Source organism: Brachyistius frenatus, unplaced genomic scaffold (genome assembly GCF_029030835.1).
Source record: "Brachyistius frenatus isolate BFR_SWC_R1_liver_20210118 unplaced genomic scaffold, ASM2903083v1 Contig_54, whole genome shotgun sequence".
In the NCBI taxonomy this organism is placed as follows: Eukaryota; Metazoa; Chordata; class Actinopteri; family Embiotocidae; genus Brachyistius; species Brachyistius frenatus.
This window is the reverse complement of record NW_027210653.1, coordinates 2,569,076-2,587,768: the sequence shown is the minus strand read 5'-3', so window position 1 is coordinate 2,587,768 and position 18,693 is coordinate 2,569,076. Positions and strand designations below refer to the sequence as shown.

Below are 18,693 nucleotides of genomic sequence, written 5' to 3'. Positions count from 1 at the left end.
TAAAATATTACTTTACTAAAAATTTTAAGAGAAAAATTCTTACCTGTAGAAGTAGGAACAGCCTCGCACTGTGTTGTGTGTGAAGTGCTCTTGGCTCTTCTCATTCCCAAAGTCCTCCAGGGGGTCGGACCACAGCAGATCACACATTGGTCCGTACGCTGGGGGCTCTTTGAATCTGTCTAGCTGTGGAAGAAAAAGGTAAAAAAAAAAAAAAAAACTCCTGTCAGTCTGTTTGGCTGGAAATATTTCAAGGTGTCGCACGACTGCAGAGAAAATACTTTGCTGCTTCTTCTGCCAGAGTCATGTTGGCTACTGTAGAAATATTCCTCATTAAACCAGCTAACATGCTCAGTGAGGTGATATTAAATTGTTTTCTAGGTTATACTGCATTGACGACATGTCAAAGACAGCGCTCATCTTTCAGTACCTCGAAGGATTTTTTTTTTTTTTTTTATCTTTTTCAAAATGCATTGAAAAAATTTGATTCTTTTCAAGCAATGAAGATAAATGACTTTGCTTTGAGGCAAGGATAGCTCTTTTTCTGAACAAAAGCTTGTGGATTACTGGATGGGTAACATGATGGACACTTCAATAGAACAAATTCTGTTGTGCATGCCCTCTGATTGCAGCCACCAAATCCATTTGGAATGATTGAATTAGTTTGAAAGCAGGATCCGACTCTTCACCATTTTTTAATCAGAGAGAAGAGCAGACCGGTGCTTACAAATCCCCCGTGTCCAAGTCCTGAGCAGTATCTGAGACAGATCTGGGTGAATCACTTCAAGCATTGAAAGCTAGGTTTGATATTTTCACAGCACATCAGGCTAAAAACAAACACAGTTCTTTTTTCTCATGAACTTGAATGAATGCAGAAAATACACAAAGCGGACACTTTTCGACGAATGATGTGTATTTTTAAAGCTTTTAACGGCCACTTGCTGTTTAAACACACACATCGAATGCAGATTTATGAAATTATGAGAGAAAAATGATGTCAAATCAGACACATACTTTCCTGATGTCGTCAAGATTTGTGATTTCTGGAGATAGTCCTCCGTGTACACACAGGAACTGCTGGTTCATAAGTGCAGCCAGGGGAAGGCAGTCGAAGGCGTCCATACATGCGTCATACACCCTCTCTGAATACTTAATTCTACCTGTCATGGGGGGAAACAGGGCAGGGAGAAGAGAGCATTGCCAAGTCAAACAACGTCGCGCTCAAAAATTGGGGCAGTGTGCTAGTCTGGGTTGGAAAAGGCTCTCCAGAGTGCCAAAAAAACTTCCCAAACATATTTAAAAAACAGCACAATTTCACAAGGCTTTTGTTGTTGTTGTTTTTTTTTTTCCTACACTGTCTGAGTCCAACAGAAATACTGTAGATCTGACATGTGTAAATATCAAAAGGGCAAAAGTCTGAGTGAATCCTACACCAAGCCAGAGGGTGCTTTTAAGTGAGCGTTTGAGGTCGGCGGTTAAACTGGACACATAATAAACAGCTTTTAGAAAGAATAACTCAATTCTCCTTCGACAGCTTCACAGACTTTGACTTACTTTTACATTAACAGGAAAAAAGAAGTGCAAAAGCATTACTTACATTCCTGCTTAAATGTGAAATACTCTGTTAAATGTCGACATTCATGATTCCCACGCAGCAAAAACAGTGTTTTGGGGTAAAGGATCTTTAAGGCCCACAAGTACAGCACACACTGAAACAAAGAAGAAGAAGAAAAAGAAGCAGGGAAAAGTCAGCTTGTCATCTTCACTAGTACTCAGAGACTATCACTTTTTACAGAGTAGCACAATACAAGTAGTTCTGCTCATAATGAAACATTCATGCAGCACGTTTTGCAGCATGTTAGCTTGCTAGAGAGAAAAAGAGATGACAAACCTGGAAGGGAACCATCAGAGGACAGGTGCGGCCCATTCCATTAAAATATATTTTATTAATAACAGTATGATATTTCAGGTGACATGGCAGGAAATGTATATATATATATATATATATATATATAGTCAATTCCAACCTTGCAGCTCCAGATTAAATATGTGTATTTTGCTTCATATTAAAAAATCTCTATATATAACCCAAAGCTACACTGTGACATTTGCTATCCAGGCCACATTTGAAGTTATTACAAAAGCCTATTACCACTCCAATATCTGCTGCATGATTTGATCTGCGCTCAGAGAAAGCTATTAATAAACACAGCTTCAGTCGAGCACATGGTGTGTGTCACACTTGATTAGGGCCCTTGTGAGGACAAAAACAAATACGCAGACTCACTTCAATACTGAAATACCCTCTGTCGACATAGTCCCCCAGGAAAAGGTAGCGCGTGGATGCTGGTGATCCTCCAACTTCAAACAGCTTCATCAGGTCAAAGAACTGCCCATGAATGTCTCCGCAAACTGGAACATGGAAGGAAGAAGACCAAAAGCACGTCAGGGGAACAGCGAGTTTACAGCACAGAATAAAAACAGATGATAGAAACATGGTGGCTTATTTCCATGTTTTCCATCAGATGAGAAGAGCTCCAATGTTCGATGTCCAAGTGAACCTGCTATTAAGATGGCAGAGGATGTCATTATTATACAGACAACACTTCATTTTTTGTTTATTACATCCATTATATTCGTGTTTTTAACTAAACAATGCAAAATTAATTTATATAATCTTAATTTACATAACATTTCCCAAGACATATCCACAGAAGACGAAGAAGTTGGAGTGTTGACGTCTTGGACGAGCTGGGGAGGAGGTAGCGGTGGATCTGACTCGATCCCCGGAGACACTGTGCCCACCCACCTTTAGCAGAAACCTGACTGCACCACAGGCCTGTCAATCACACAGACACGCCCCTAAAACATACTGCTTTTTGAGGTCTAATAAACTAAGAAGAAAACTGAAATCTATTGGAAAACTAAGGAGTGAATTTAGCGAATGACACCATAATGACTTGTGGAAACATTTTTATTGACTTTGTATTTAATGAGAATTTGAATGGGAGTCTATGGAGCCGGAGCCTTTTTGCTGCCCTCAGTTAAACATGAGGGAGAACAATTAGCATATTCTAACCTCTTGTTAAGCTAAATGTAAACACAATGGCTAAAAGTCTTTGCAAAACAGAAGCAGAACAGGAGTTTGCATTGGTGCTGCTTTTCAGGGCCGGAGACAGACTCGTAACGTTCCTTCCAGACTGGTAAGTAAACAGCCTTTAATGCTAAATGTGGCCATGTAGTGTGCATGAAGGAATAATTGTTTACGGTCAGTTGGGTACTGGCCATCGGCACAAAGTGGTAATGTACAAAATGGGATTTATAAAACATTTAGCTTCACATTTCCATGGCAGGCTCTAAATGTTAAAAGTTAAATTCAGTATGGTTCAGAGTGTTATAGCCGTCTTCCTACTTGCACACATTTTAATACTACATCGCACCCCATTTTCTATATAAACTCTTTGTCCAATATGGAAAGGAATCATAAGAGTTGGCTTCAATGTCCATTTTCATACCTTGCTTTTCCACCACATCCTCTTTCAACCTCTTTATGACCTTGAGGTGTTTCAACTGGCTAGTAGTAAGACTTAATATGAACACGCCTCTTGTTGCCAAATACACTAAAGTTTCATTGGCTGAAACCATTTGGAGAACTTTCAGCTGTATCCATTTCTGAACTTGTGCTGTTAACAGTGATTACAAATCTGGCTCATCATAGCAATTACTAACAGATGATTACCAAGAACATGTTCACCTCATACTGTCTGTTACTTCACTTGAATTCCCATGAACACCAGTTCCACTTGACATGCGTCAATCTACTGTCATATAAATCCTATGCTGTTTTTAAGAGCACAGCAGGCGGCTGTTAAACACTGTCAGGGGAGTATTCTCAGATGAACACATCTGCGGCAGAAATTAGCCACCACAAATGATTCAACCTGGATTGGTTTCCTATCACCCCATGTGATCCTGTACTCTATTACTCCCTGGGGAGATGGGACATGCAGAGGACACAGGAGATTTGCTGCTTAGCCACCACTGACTGACAGTGTGAGGTCATCTGATTTAAAAGTCAATTTTGGAGATGCTATAAAAGGGTGGTTCAAGGGTTGGTTTCACCTGAACTTATTTATTATTAGTCATAAATCTTCTTATCATTTGTTCTAAGCTGGTTGCCTTTTGGACAACTTCTCCCCATAAAAAAAGATGTTTTTTATTACAATATTAAGAAATACATTTAAAGTACAGGTTTCCATATTCATGTGTCTGTGTTCTAATAGCACAGTAAGTCCTTTTAGAAGTAGACTATGATTGTATTTGTTTTCTGTTTTTCACCTCAATGATGGTTTTGGACTTTCAGCTGAAATTTAAAACGTACTGAAAGCTGCGAGAGAGTTAAGCACACATCGACAGTAACGCTAAACATACAGCCAGAGTCATTAAGAACTATCTTCAGCGACATCATGAACGACAAGCCCTGCAACAGATGGTGTGACCCCCACAGAGCCCTGATCTCAACATCATGGAGTCATGCAGGGATTACATGAAGAGACAGAAGCAACTACAGACAGATTAAATTCACATAAGAGCTGTGATAAATTCTCAAAAATGCTGGGAACGAACTACCTGCCAAGTACATCGAATAAATATGTGCAAGTGTGCGGAAGAGCGTTGTTTTGAAGGATAAATTTGGTCACACTATATACTGATTTGATTTCGTTTTTTTTCCTGTAGTTACTGAATTTTTAATAAAGTATTTTTGACAAAATATTCACATTAAACTCCTCAAACTTGAATTGTACTGTACTTACAACAACACGTGTTAAAAGTCAAATCCCAGCAGGTATTTTTCCTGAGAAATGGGAGCAGAATTTGGTGGGAAATCCCAGGGGACCACAGGATCTTAATTTTAAGCATTCATTCCTGCTGTTGTGGTCTTTACCTGAGGGAAAGCGGGGAGTCACTCCATGACAGGTAAACACAACTGATACAGTGTACTAAAAAAGGATTGTGCAGCGACACACAGACATGGATTGAAACCTGGCTTTAAAACATTTTCAGCAGCACAGCTGTAACTACATGACTCCATTGATTTTAATGAGGTCAATTGACATGTAATGCTGTAAAGATTAATTATTAACTGTATTATTAGCTGTAAATGCTACTACAACGCTTTTATTGTTATGGTAAAAAGTTCATTTTAAGCTTTGACTGCATTCTCTAAATGAATGCCTTCAAATTCAACACCCTTTGCACTTCAGTTGTTTTAGTTTTTAGCAAGGAAGTCCTTAGTTTAAATCAACTAACATACTCTGTGGACAAACTGTATCTAACAATGTTCGTAGTCTCGGGTCTAAAAAGTGAAGCCGATGCAGAAGTCCCTCAAAGCGCAATACCACGGAGGGCCATGAGGGGCTGGCTCCAAAAATACTCTGCCTCCAATCGACTTCCATTCAAAAAGCTTTCTGAAAATACTCTGAATATTAATTAGATATTGGGCTCAAAGAGAGGTGTGTTTGGGGGGACGCCTGGTTTTATGGACATGTCTAGGGTGCAGTCAGGTTTCCGGTATTGGTTGACATGCATAGTGTACTTGGGTTTTCAGTCAGATCCACCCCTTGCTCCTCTCGTCCAAATATGGTCACTATGGGCTCCAAAAAAAACAACAACAAAAAAACTAAGAGAGCGATGGCTGAAATGTCCGACTCGAGGCTTCAAAACAGTTGTTCACAAACCAACTGGTGACGTCACGGTGCGTTGCCACTTGGGTGTGGATAGATGGAAATAAACTGATGGGTGTTCGATCAGTCTGTTTGTACTGCAACATCAAAATAAAATAAAATGCAAGTCACCCACATGTTAAACAGTGTTGACTAGAATAATAACCATGGCCATGGAAAAACATGTTACTAGGGGCTTAGATTTCAATAGATACCAAGTCATTTACACATTAAATTAAATCTATACAGCCAATGTGATCAAAACAACAATTAACACCAACAGACCCTTTATTCTTTTTTTGTCTTTTTTTTTTTTTAATTTAAAGCCTTTTTAGTTCAGTAAACAAGTTAGAAATGTCATCTTCATCTGAAAGCTGTACTAACCAAATAACACAAAGATAATCAGCAGTATTCACTGAACAGTATCACAGTTACCGCAACGATAAGCATGGCATCCATGTCTGACGACAACGTGCCTCAATTCATCTAGTCTTCCAGTAATCGCCTAATTAAGTAATTAACAACAGAGTGAATAGATTTAAATCTAATTTAAAAAGGACAGACTTCTTTTTGTGAGGCTGTTGCCTTGTGAAGTGTATCTAGGAGCTAGAAATACAATAAGAGGATGTGAAAAAGTCGTTCACAGAGATGCCCAATTAGTGGGAGCTGGAGGACAGCGTTGGAGAGCAATTATCTCAAGTTACGAGCCTCGTGAGACAACTCGGAGAATCGGCTCTCCTTGACTGTATCGTAAACCTCAGCTTTACCATTTGTCTTTTATTAAACCCACACTGTGCAACTGTTTAAAATCCACAGCGGGGAATGACTTCAAAAAGGAGCCTTGTTATTTGTGTCTAATTTCTAAAGATGTCCTTACTCCCTCAATCAAGGCAAGTCTAGTGCAAACATTGATCTATTTTAGATTGGTTTTAAAGTTGGTGGGAAATAGATTTAATGGAACAAAAATGACTCAAACTGTAATTTGATAAGTACAACTTTAATAACAAATGTTTCATTCATCTGTACAAGAAAAAACACACGTTATCTTCATAGTTTGTTGAAGATTTGAGATCATTGACATCAGGTAACATACAGCTGCTTTTCCAACCAAATCACTATGTCTATTTCTTTTGCACATTCTTGCCTTACAAGATATTTTTTGTAAAACAAATCCCCACATTTCTTTCAACAATAAGTTTCACAAGTCACCCTGATCATGTAAATATCATGATCATTGTTGACATTACTTAATTTGATTAAATTTAATGTACATATTTGTTTTTATTTTCCTATATGACTTTAACGCTTAGTTTACTTGTGTCATGAGTAGGGGTGTGCCATAAAATTTCTACCATTATGAAAAAAATCCTATCTTGATAATGGTAATATTTCGACTTGTTGATGTAAGTTGCACATAGCTTCAACAAACATGGCTGAAAGCGGCTCCACGGTGGACGAGTTTGTTCCAAAAAGCAATGCGACTTCAGTACTGTGGTTTGGTTACAAAAGATCAGGTGTCCAAAAAAAACACATTCATATGTTTCTTTTTCCTGAATATTAGACTGTTGGAACTCTTCTGTATGATCTGCAATATAAAACTTTAAACACTTATTTTGAGGTTTGCTGACTGTCTGTTTGTGGAATTCCTAATGAAATATTTTTCATTCTTTGGTCATATTGTCAAGAATATCATTATTAAAGAAACACCCTGAAATATTGTGATATCATTTGAGGGTCAAATCGCCCACCCTGAGTGACGAAGGTGTGAATATATATGTGAAAGGGACAACTAGCCAGTCCTAGTGGTTGATCTTGCTTTAACCAGAAGGGTGTGTGACGCAACGGCTGGTTATTGCCATGGAAACACACCAATTGCAATGAATCATTTAAACAATGGCAACTTATATCTCTCAAGGGGAAAAAAAATAAAAAATAACCTAGGCTGCTACTGACCTGATAAAGGACGTCTTTGAGCATCACCCATGGCAACAAAACAGTGAAACTACTGTGTAAATGAAAAAAAACTGATGGATGGGGTGGGTAATCATTTCCTCTGTAAAGCAACTGGTCTAAAACCAGTTAACCGTGCTCTGGAGAATACAATACTGTCTGAAGAGATGACCACCGAGAGAGCAGTTACTGTGAAAATCCAGTTTTCCGCTGAGCTGTAGGGCTACGTTCAAACCGCAACAGCGATATTTTTAAAAACTCAGTGTTCACGGAAAAATTACAAATATTTTTATGTTTGTAGAAGTCCAGTGAGGGAGTAAGAGGCTGAAATTTCACCTGAAGCACAAGTCAAACCCACTGTGTGTGGGAGGACTGCACCTCCAGCTGACCTTCTGAAAAGCTATTACTTGCCGGTGAAGAAAACAGCGGGGTGACACGGCGATGCCGGGAGTTCAATCACTGGCCAAAAAGAACCGACGCGATTGTCACTCCGCCCGAGCGTGTACGACGCTGGTCGATGCAAATCAAACAGAAACACTACGGCAGCTCAACTCCTCCAGCTCGGGGCTCTGCTTTATCACAGCAAACGCACAATCCGCCCATCACTCTGTTCCAGTACACCTACAGACATGCTTTGCCTCCCTCCCTCTTGTCACACAAACACACAAGAACGAGGTGAGAACCAAAGCCCACATAAGAAGAGCAGGTGGGAGTATATTATCTGGAGTGAGAAACAATTCGTTCTGGCCATCTCCTGCTTCTGCGCTAGAGTGATCTCTCCGAGTAGCAGCATATCAGCGGGCAGCAGCTATTGAGTGGGTGGTGGGCATTACACAACCTGGCTTCAGAACCTACACAGGCCACTCCAAAGGCCGGGCTCATTGAGCGAGTGAAATCAACGGCGATGCAGACTGCGCCAGATCGTGTTTTGATTGAGACTGGATGATAACAATATCCCCCGGTTTTTTTTGCCATGCCACTCTCCTGCAGAGCATGCATTTATGCAGAGGCGGGGGTGGAGTTAGAAATCTGTTATGAACATCAATCTGTAGGCAGTGTTTCAGAAGCTCATATTAAAAGTACAGCAGAAACAATAAATATCAAAATGTCTGATTTATTGCTGCGCATTGAAGAGCCGAGCCGTCTTCAAATGACTGTGTTTGTGTAAACCACCAGTACCCAACCCTTTATAAACGGTCTCTTTGGAGCAATTTAATGCCTCCCATTTAACCAATACATCTACTATATACGAACTTTGAGCTCTCATCTTCCATTATTTTCTTTTCAGGATTTCACGTGTAAAAACAAAAGATTTCATTTCAACATAATTTCTGTGTCGCAAAAACAATTATCTCCTGTTGTAACTTTTATAAGCACTTTGGTTTATGTCGCCGGCAAAGAGCAAGGCCTCAATAATACTGGATTTTTTTTTTTTTTTTAAGGTAAATAGAGACATCAATATTTGAGAGTTTAAAAAAATAAAATGGGCTGATGGTAATTTTCTTCACACAGACAAATCAAAATGGACAATTTGCCTTCATCGAAGTATCACCTTCTTTCAATTTTATAAAAAAAATCCATTTCAAGGTGAAGAAAATTACATTACTCACCATGGTTTAAATGTTTAGTTTGATGCAGTTTAGAGGGGGAGAGTGACATTTTCTGTAGCAAGAATTTACAGACAGTCTCCTAAATGCCTCACATGCAAGTTACTGCCTGATGCTACAATTTACTGATGTTCTCTAAACGCCTCACATGCGTGCACTAGATGCGAGCTTGCAGGCTGCACAAACAGAAGCCCCCAGTTACTTGTCTCAACATGTATCGGGTACCATATGCAAATACCATTATATCCACTATACGCCAAATCCTGCCCAGCGGATTTTATCTTTCTAGCTCTAATGTCCATACAAGTGTATTTCTCATTATAAGACAGGCAACTCAAAGAGATGTGTCATCACAAATCTGCTCTAAGAGAGTCAAACACCGCGATGTGATAGAAGCTTGACTTCAACATGTTTAAGTAGAGGCAAAAGCTCCGGCTCACTGACGCTGATGAGATTTATGGCTGTGTAAACATAGAAAAAGTTATGCATTTTAAAAATTTAAACTTGGCTGTATTTAGATATTGAAATTTGGTACTGAATGAACGGGCATTTTTCAAAAGCAGATAGTACTGAATCAGTTTGGGTCGGTGCCATAGAAGTATCAGAGTTGGGTAGCCACCCACTCAATAGCTGCTGCCCGCTGATATACAGGACACTGTGGTTGTTGTTTGCCGCTGTATGTGGAGGGAACGGTTTCTAAAAGACCACAAAAAATATCTTCTCACCCTCTTCCACTTTGATTTATATGGTCTCATTTCTTTTCACTTGTCTCAACATGTATCGGGTACCATATGCAAATACCATTATATCCACTATACGCCAAATCCTGCCTAGCGGATTTTATCTTTCTAGCTCTAATGTCCATACAAGTGTATTTCTCATTATAAGACTGTTGCATAAGAACCTATTGGAAAGATTTAATGGCCTTGCAATGCTGTGCAGAGCAAACACGCGTCACTGTAAGCTCATAAAACTGCCACTCTCATCAAGGTCTAGTACGACCTTTTTAAGGTGTACGCAGGAAATTCCACAACCAAGGTCTTATCGTTTCCTTGTCAACGACACTGCACATTTTCAGAAATGGCTAATGTTATGAAAAATGGGCAGCTGAGGCAAAATACACAGAGTGCATTTCAGATCATATTGTGCAAATTCACCTCAACACGTGGTTCAAGTGAAGCGCGTTTCACCGTGTTTTGTCATGATAGAGATCACGCTCAAAGTGGAGCTCACGCATTTTAAGCAGGTGTATGAACAGTGTAAAAGCTCGCTGTTGCCTGGTGATGTGGCCGTAGGAGCTCTATCGATGGCTGACTTGTGTGAAGGCCATGGGAGCAGCTTGTACACAGTAGCCTAAGCCAGCTCCGTTCGTCACACGCCCTCCCCCCTCCCTTCATGAAAGCCCCACCTGCCATCTGGCCCGACGAGGAAGTGACTGCGCGAGTGAGAGAAGCAGAGGGAGATAGCTGACATGTCATGGCGCTTTGCATCGATGATAAATATTTACATACTAATTTGCTGACCATGTGGCACTTTGGAATTGGAGGTGTTTTAATGGGTAGAGAGACGGGAGTCAGAAACGGCTCCTGACCACTGACGCGGTGTTAAAACATGGCAGACAGAAAGAAACAACAACAACAACAAAAAAAGGTTTCGAGAGAACGGTGTGTGAGGTCGGGAGCGCGCGAGAGGGAAACACAGCGGGAGAATGAGCGCGCACAACAGAGAAATCCTTGTCGAAAAAGACTAGAGTGGGAGAGGGGTTGAGACAGGGGTGTTGAGTGGGAGAGAGAAAGAAGTGCTTCATTGCAGCACTCGTGAACACACACACACACACGCACACACACACGCACACACACGCACACACACACACACACACACACACACACACACACACACACACACACACACACACACACACACACACACACACACACACACACCCTCAGGAGCTGTGCTTGCGCGCAGAACCGAAGCTGTCCATCGTTTCTGTGTAACACAACAAAGGAAGGAGGCTTACCGCCCGATCCATCTTTTGTTATGCTTTGAAAATATAAAAGCGAGCTGGTAGCAGGGCTTCTTAGAATTTAAAAGACAATCTGACCACGAGGGGAGGTCAGTATCAGAGCATGTTGATGCACACCAATCCAGAATGGGGTCAAATTAAGCCATGAAATCAAGTCATGTTTTTACATTACCTGTAATAAACACAAGACAGAAATCGAATCCCCTCCCACCCCTCCAACCTGCAGTCATATTTGTAGTGTATTTAAGTTAAAATCTTACATAATAAATAAATTACAAATAAGTCTCTTCATATTTTTATTTTTTTCTCTGCGCTCCACCACAATGAGAGTAGAGGCCCAGAGAACGAGCAGAACCGCTGCCTCGCTGTGGAAATGAACTTACTTAGAGGTGTTTGGTTTAAAATGGAAGATCAATACAATTTGGTTGAGTTTCAGTCCGAGTTACAAGTTCATTCAGTGGGATGCACTGGTGCACAGCCAGCTGACAAATAGTGATTTCAACCTTACGCGTTGCTTGCACAGTGATACTTCATCATGCGCACACACCACTAATATATAAGACAGATGGTTATGTGTATACTAGGGGTGTCACGATATAATAATACTGTCAGCATACTTTCTTCCTTTGAAACGTTTGGGAATGAAGGAACCAAATTAAATAGGTCTAGGCGATGGGCAGAAATAATATTTGTTTTTAATAAGAGAGTTTTGGAACATTTCATTTAAAACAAACATAGATAAAAAACAACAACAACAACAATAGGCTTTGACTCAAAACCACAAGTGCACAAGGTGGGAAAGTGCCATATACACTATATATATGATATATTATATACTATATACTATGGTGTGTGTACTATATATATATATATATATATATATATATATATATATATTTTTTTTTTTTTTTTAATAGTCATAACAATGACAGCTTAGTCGCAGGTGCAGATCGACCTCTTTGAGCTGACCAAATCAGGTTAAAGAAAGATTATTGATCGATTCCTAATGGATTAATAATCAGTTAATCAAATATAAATAGAACAATAATTTCAAATCGGGACATACTGCCTCACCTCATTTATTTGTTTCATAACAAGCAGTAATCGGTATGAATGAACACCTACTATCAATACAGATATAATGTTACACTCTGTCGTACTGTAGCATTCTAATTATTTTGTTAAAATTTTCATTAGATTTCTTGATAATGAATTTTTTGGCCACGATAATGTTGTAGTGAAAATCCCATGTAAATACACGAGGCTAAATAATTGCTAATCTGTTGCTCAGGTGCAAACGCAGAGACGGAGGCAGAAAACAAGGCTTACGATTGTGCAACTCGTTTGCATGTTTTTGTTAAGCTTCACCCTCTTAAACAGCCAGACAAGATATTCTGTTATCATAATGACCTCAATAAACATTGGAGACTGTTTAAAAAAGGCCCGTGCATTTATGAATTTATTTTGAATCCCTGCCAAATATAAACACGAGTCTCGCTGGACTATATTGTGGGAACGATTTCGTATTAGAAAATGATGGGTTGCCATAGATCCTTTGAGGAAGTCTCTGCCTGTTGATTACAACAACATCAAAGAAGCCTCATCAGAAAGTCTAATGGAGGAGACGGCCACTTGACCAGGAAGAAGGACAACAATAGCTGCGCTGGATTTGTGCATATGCATCAGCAAACCTCCCACAACAGTATTGTTCCTTCTTAGGCAGCGGTGAATGAGTTCAACTTCAGTTGCTGGGTGCTTAGAAAGAGTGTAAAAAAGATTAATACATCCTTGGGAGCAATTAGAGTCCACAAGCAAAGCAGGGTGATGTCAGAGATGACGCATCCCTGCGTCAGAACAGTGTTTTAATGCACAAACCGACGAAGTGAGTGAGCGCCAGCGGGCTTGTTAGTTTTGCCAATTTGGATGAACTGAACCTGCGTGCTTCTTAAAATACGCTACAATGGCTCGCTGCATGGTCCACGTGTGGCCTCGAGGCACAGTGACTCAGTTAATTGGCAAAATTAAGTTTTCATACTGCTGTCAACATTCAGTCCTCTCCTCCACTGTGCTTTGGTTCGAACGCGAGCGTATCTGTAAGTTGTTTCAACCTTCTTTAAATTCTGATGAAGGAGGTTTGAAGTTTTTCCTGAAAAGTTGTCAAGCAGTCCAGAGGTGATGAGGCCGTGGTGACATCTTCAAAAGTCTTGTTTTATTCAAATAAGGGCCTGATTTACTAAAAGTCTGCGTCTGTAAAATCACATGCAAACCCCACACCACCCCCAAAACCATGTCCGAGCTGATCTGCTAACGACGTGCAGTGAGGATTACGTCTTTCAAATGTGCAATTCAACACACGTTGTCCATTTTGCGTGTTTGCCTGAATGCATATGTAATATTGGCCGTTTCTACTCGAACATGCAAAATCCTGGGAGGGGAAACAAAACCTGAAAGTAGAAAATGGGAGAAGTGATTGTTGTGTATTTTAGTACGACTGAAAGGCACGTATTGATCAGGTGCGCAAATCTGGAGAGACGGTTGCTCTTATTGTGGTGAGACGGAGACGCAGGAAACCAAAGAATACGCAGAGAACGTGGTTTTACACCCGTGGAAACATTTTAGAAATGACAGAGGAAAATTATTCAGACACATCGTTTGTCCAGCGATGACATTTCTGAGGTATTGAATGAACTGGATGATGATTGACAGCCAACGATATACCAGCGATGTTAAAACTTCTTACGACTCAGCATTTTCCTGCCTCTGGGTCGTTCCAGCGAATCGCTCCTTGGATATCCCACCCAGTCCCGTTATTCAGGTGCGCTGTCACGGGTAGCTTCGTAAGGTTCACGAGCACTCGTGAGACACTGAATGAAAAGTCAACCTGCTCATCACAGAAAGAGCTGGACCTGCTGATCGGTGTTTGTTAGAGGATCTCATCCACCGTCCCTCCTCTTTTTTTTTTTCGCCTTTTTGTTTTTCCCACAGTGTTGACTTTCTTGCTAATAATCTCCTATATAGCGTTTTGTTCATGTTATATTTATATTTCGGAATTTCAATGGGATCAGATTTCCTTTTCCTTCTGCGGTCGCTCTGTTTTCCATTGCTGGAATCACTTTAACACACGCAAACTCCTCATTTAAATACAACGATTTGCACCTGATTTCAGTGACGCAGATACTCTTAATAAATCACACGCAAAACGGATGCAAAATAAATGTGCATATTTTTGGGGGAAAACACGCAGTTTAGTAGCCTTTATTTGAGATCTTGGTAAATCAGGCCCTAAGAGTGTAAAATATCATCATAGTTTAGTAACACAGAAGAAGTACCATAAATTGACCCATCAATGTGCTGATTAGTTGTTCCAGCTCTACTCTGGTCACAAAAACAATACGTCATATGTGACATCTGACCTGTGACCGGGGCCTCGATGTCCAGCAGGTTCTTCTCCGCACGCAGGATCGCAGCGCCATCTCCTATGAGCCTGAGAGCCACCGCCTCCTCCACGCGGCCCTCCTTGGTTAGGTGAGCTTTCAGCACGTCTACTTTGGGCTTCCCCTCGCTGTCAAACACCTCCTTAGCTGTCAGCCGGTGACTGGGAGGGAAGGGGACAGCTGCAAGGGTAAAAAAAAAAAAAAAAAAAAAAAAAAAAAAAGGCATAATGACGACTGACATATTTACAGTCCATTAATATACATTTCATTGACAAAAGGCTTATGAGAATACTCAGGTAATTCCACATCGCTGAGCAAATGGCATTTAAGCCGTTTGATTAGCTGGTACTTTGTACCTTCCAGGGGATCGACTCCCCGCCGGAGAGGGAGTTGGTGTTCACTCCCATGCCTCTAGCCCACCCTCTGAGACAATTTACCAGATTGCTGCTATGATCTGTGAGTCATTCACTTTTCAATATTTATAACAGACCCACACATCTTCTAGTTTGCTGGGCAATATTCATAGAAAATCAGATTACACTTTGAAAATGAAGCACAGAACTGAGACATCTGTTGTTTTATTAACATAAAACGCCTTTCATGTGAGGACAAAGTCTAAATAACCAGAGTATATGCAGGGTTAAATATGTGTAACCATCTCTATATTTAAACATGCTGTTTCATTTGTTTCATAGGAAGAGTAGAGATGTCTTCTTCAGACTAACATGCATTTACATATTTGTCAGTTAGTTATTTAAAAGAAAAAAATGATGTTTATTCCAGAGGTTCCTGAAGGCATCATTGAAATTAGACAAACTAATGCCACAACAAATCTCCGATTCTGTCAATTTGCATAACTAGTGGCTTAAAAGAGATAACTTTTCAGAGCAACTCAATGTACTCCAGCAATTTTAAACACAACCGATGCATCAAGAAGCTCGAATGCTTTTAGCATGTGTTTTGATTTAAAACACTCACCAATCTAATTACGACATTAAAAAAAATAGATGACATTTTTTAATGCAAAAAGCCCAGCGAGTGTAAAGACAGATTTTAAAAGAAAACTTGCAACAAAAGAACAGAAACCTCACCATGTAACTCTGAAAGGACCTCATGTCACTGCCATTTTAGCAGCTGACATCAATTAAGTAAAAAGGAACTTGAGGCTTTTAAATGAACTTACTGTTCGGAAAACCGACTTTTAGTGGCCTCCACCTAAACAAAAGTCAAGTGTGTTCATATTTTATAATCCCCTGATGAGCCTTTTACTCACTGATAGAAAAGACACAAAAAGACCCAATTTAAGACCACATCCTGCGCACTAAGCCAGTTACAAATGCATTTAGTTTGATGGCTGTTTGTCGAACATCAGTGGTAATCAGACCTGCCCTTTATCTGTGTCACGGTGTGCTTTGTGACGGGCGATTTTTAGGATCTCGGCTGCAGCGCTTAAGGCTTTCTAACAGGCGGACATTGAAATGGCAGATTTACTGGACTTGCACAGTTTCACCCTGGATATTTTCAGTTACCATGACTGTGACAGTCACCTAGGTGACAGAGGCAGGCTATCTGACTGGGGATGACTTACACTTTTCTCTACACTTGTTCTAATCTACAAAACTCAATGCACTTTACCACTGCATAAACCAACAAATGAAGTGGGAAAACTTTTTTCTGATATCCTAAATTCAACATTATGATGCTGGCAACTGAAACGGAAACTAGGACTGTCCTACTTCGCTGACAAGGATTTTTTTTTTTTCCTAAACTGCTATTTTTATTGATAAATATGCAAACTTCTCATCTAAATTTAGTTTAAGCTAAATAAATACTCAATGCGCTAAAATAAATAGTCTTAAACAATATAAGACTGATGTCTTCACTTGGGTATCTGGGGCATCCAGAGATCCCCATCGGAGATAGAATTACCCAAGGCCCCGGGTTGGCCTCTCCTGTGCACCTGCTGCGCAACTCTAGCCGGAGCCTCGGGGCTTTAGACTCCCAAACAACCACACCGCACCGGCCCCAGAGATGTTTGAACACATACAGTATGAACACTCATGTCAACTGTTATGAACCTGTTTGGGGGCATTTTCCACCTGAAAAAAATGTAGTTGTGGTTTAAAAATGCCAGCTGGGTCAAAACTCTGCAGCTTGATTATGTAACGTACCACACAGGATGATTAAAGGTCCCATTCGGGCATGTTCGACTATTCTTAATAATAATTTTCTGTCTAGTTTCCCCCTTTGAAAAAGACATTTTAATAAAAACCACCTCCCTCATGACAAAAAAAAAAAAAAAAAAAAAAAATCAAGACGATTCATGTTTAAGCATTGTGTAAGCTGCCTATTGGACCAGGAAATGTTTCCAAAATAGTTGTGATGTCACACATTATGCACACCGGCACAAACTTTCAAATCAGATTTTAGGTGAGTACTGAGAAACTCTAATTTTAGCTGAAGAATCAGAGTTCAGTCTTCTCGTGTCAAACTCCCAACTCTATTCTTTACAGTGAAGCTCGAACAGCCGAGTGAAATAAGAATGAGCGAGTATGAATCACTGAATATTAGGAGTATTGATTTTAGTTGGCCGTCCTCGTGAACTCTATGCAACTGTGTGTAGCAGTCAGACGGGAGCAGAGGGTAAGATGCTTACAGTATTTTCTTTAGCCCACACTGTCAGCCAATTCATTATTAATGCAATTACAAGTAAACTCCCGAGGTAGTCGACATACAGCGACGCTGCTGCTAAATCTGAACTTAATAAAAATAAAACTAGCTATTTTCAAGTGTGTCTGCTGAAAATATATTGTGTGGAGAGACAGTTGGAGGTAGACCCACTTCATAAACATCACATGCATAGTGGGGATTCTATGTAGCAACACACCGGAGGCTGAACGCATTGAGTTTCAGGAGGAAGATACGTGGGGAAACCCCATATCTAACAGCTTTAATGCTTATTTGGTTACCATAAACAATAATCATAGTCATTCAATTATTGAAATACTCGAAAGTGGTGAAAATTGAAAAACACTCCCCTTCTAAATAGAAACATCCAACGGGAAACAAAGGCGAGTTGACTTCACAGCAGTTCCCACAAACACTGTCGATGTCGAGAAAGAGCCACATCTGCTCCGACTGATGCGACAAAAAGTGACACGTTCTAAAACTCAAATCACAAAAAAAACAAAATCAAAAAACATCTTTAATAGAATAGAACCCACGAGAAAGCTGCGGTTGTTGGCAACGCCGGCAAACTCTCAACACATCACGCTTCTATTTCCTACAGTCGTGACAATGGAAACACTGTGAACTTTACCCTTGTGGAATTTCTAACAGCCCTCTTATTAACAAGAGTAACACCCACCTCTGCCAGAACATTACATGGCACATTGTGCACTCAAATCAAAAAGGTGTTACTCCCATGACAAAAAATGAAGTGCTCGCAGTTGAGGGACCAGGCCAACATGGATTAAAAACTCCATCAAGGATAAAAACAAAAGATTAAAAAAAAAAAGATTACTTTCAGTTGTTTTTCGTTATCTGAACAGAAAAAAGAAATTGTGGTGTCACATATTGCATTATATAACAATGCATTACAGTAATTAGCTGTTCAAAGTCTAACAGAATAAAATCTCTCAAATCCTTTTACTCCCAAACCGTGCTCTTATCAGCGGTACCAGGACTTTAACATCGAGCAGTTGTTGATTGTTGTGCATAACCCTGTGCATCTATCCGTTCTTTTATAGAAAGCTTTATAGCCGTAAGAGCATAAACTGACCCGCGGCAATCTGCCTGAAACTCCAGTATGACTCAGAAAATGTTCTCCATTAGCTGGTCGCTCTAGCCTTCATTAATTTTACCATTTCTCTGTTCCCTTCGGTTATGTAACTGGGAAATTACATCGCAGCTTCAAATCTAGCATGAGAGAGAAATGACGGGAGTGAGAGCGGGTC

At 40.1% G+C, this 18,693-nt stretch overlaps 1 protein-coding gene across 5 annotated transcripts in view; it reads right to left on the bottom strand.

Moving 5' to 3' along the window:
* LOC138624741 (protein phosphatase 3 catalytic subunit alpha) overlaps positions 1-18,693 on the bottom strand; it is a 67,281-nt gene that overhangs the window by 26,022 nt on the left and 22,566 nt on the right. For all 5 annotated transcript variants that reach the window (XR_011311182.1, XM_069705213.1, XM_069705215.1 and 2 more), the window contains exons 2-6: positions 14,717-14,917; positions 2,285-2,409; positions 1,595-1,706; positions 1,012-1,157; positions 44-183 (exon numbers count right to left, since the gene is read on the bottom strand). Coding sequence is in view for 4 of the 5 variants with exons in the window: in XM_069705213.1 (XP_069561314.1) it covers positions 44-183; positions 1,012-1,157; positions 1,595-1,706; positions 2,285-2,409; positions 14,717-14,917 (724 nt within the window). In the remaining variant the exon portion in view is untranslated. The remainder of the gene's footprint in view (positions 1-43; positions 184-1,011; positions 1,158-1,594; positions 1,707-2,284; positions 2,410-14,716; positions 14,918-18,693) is intronic.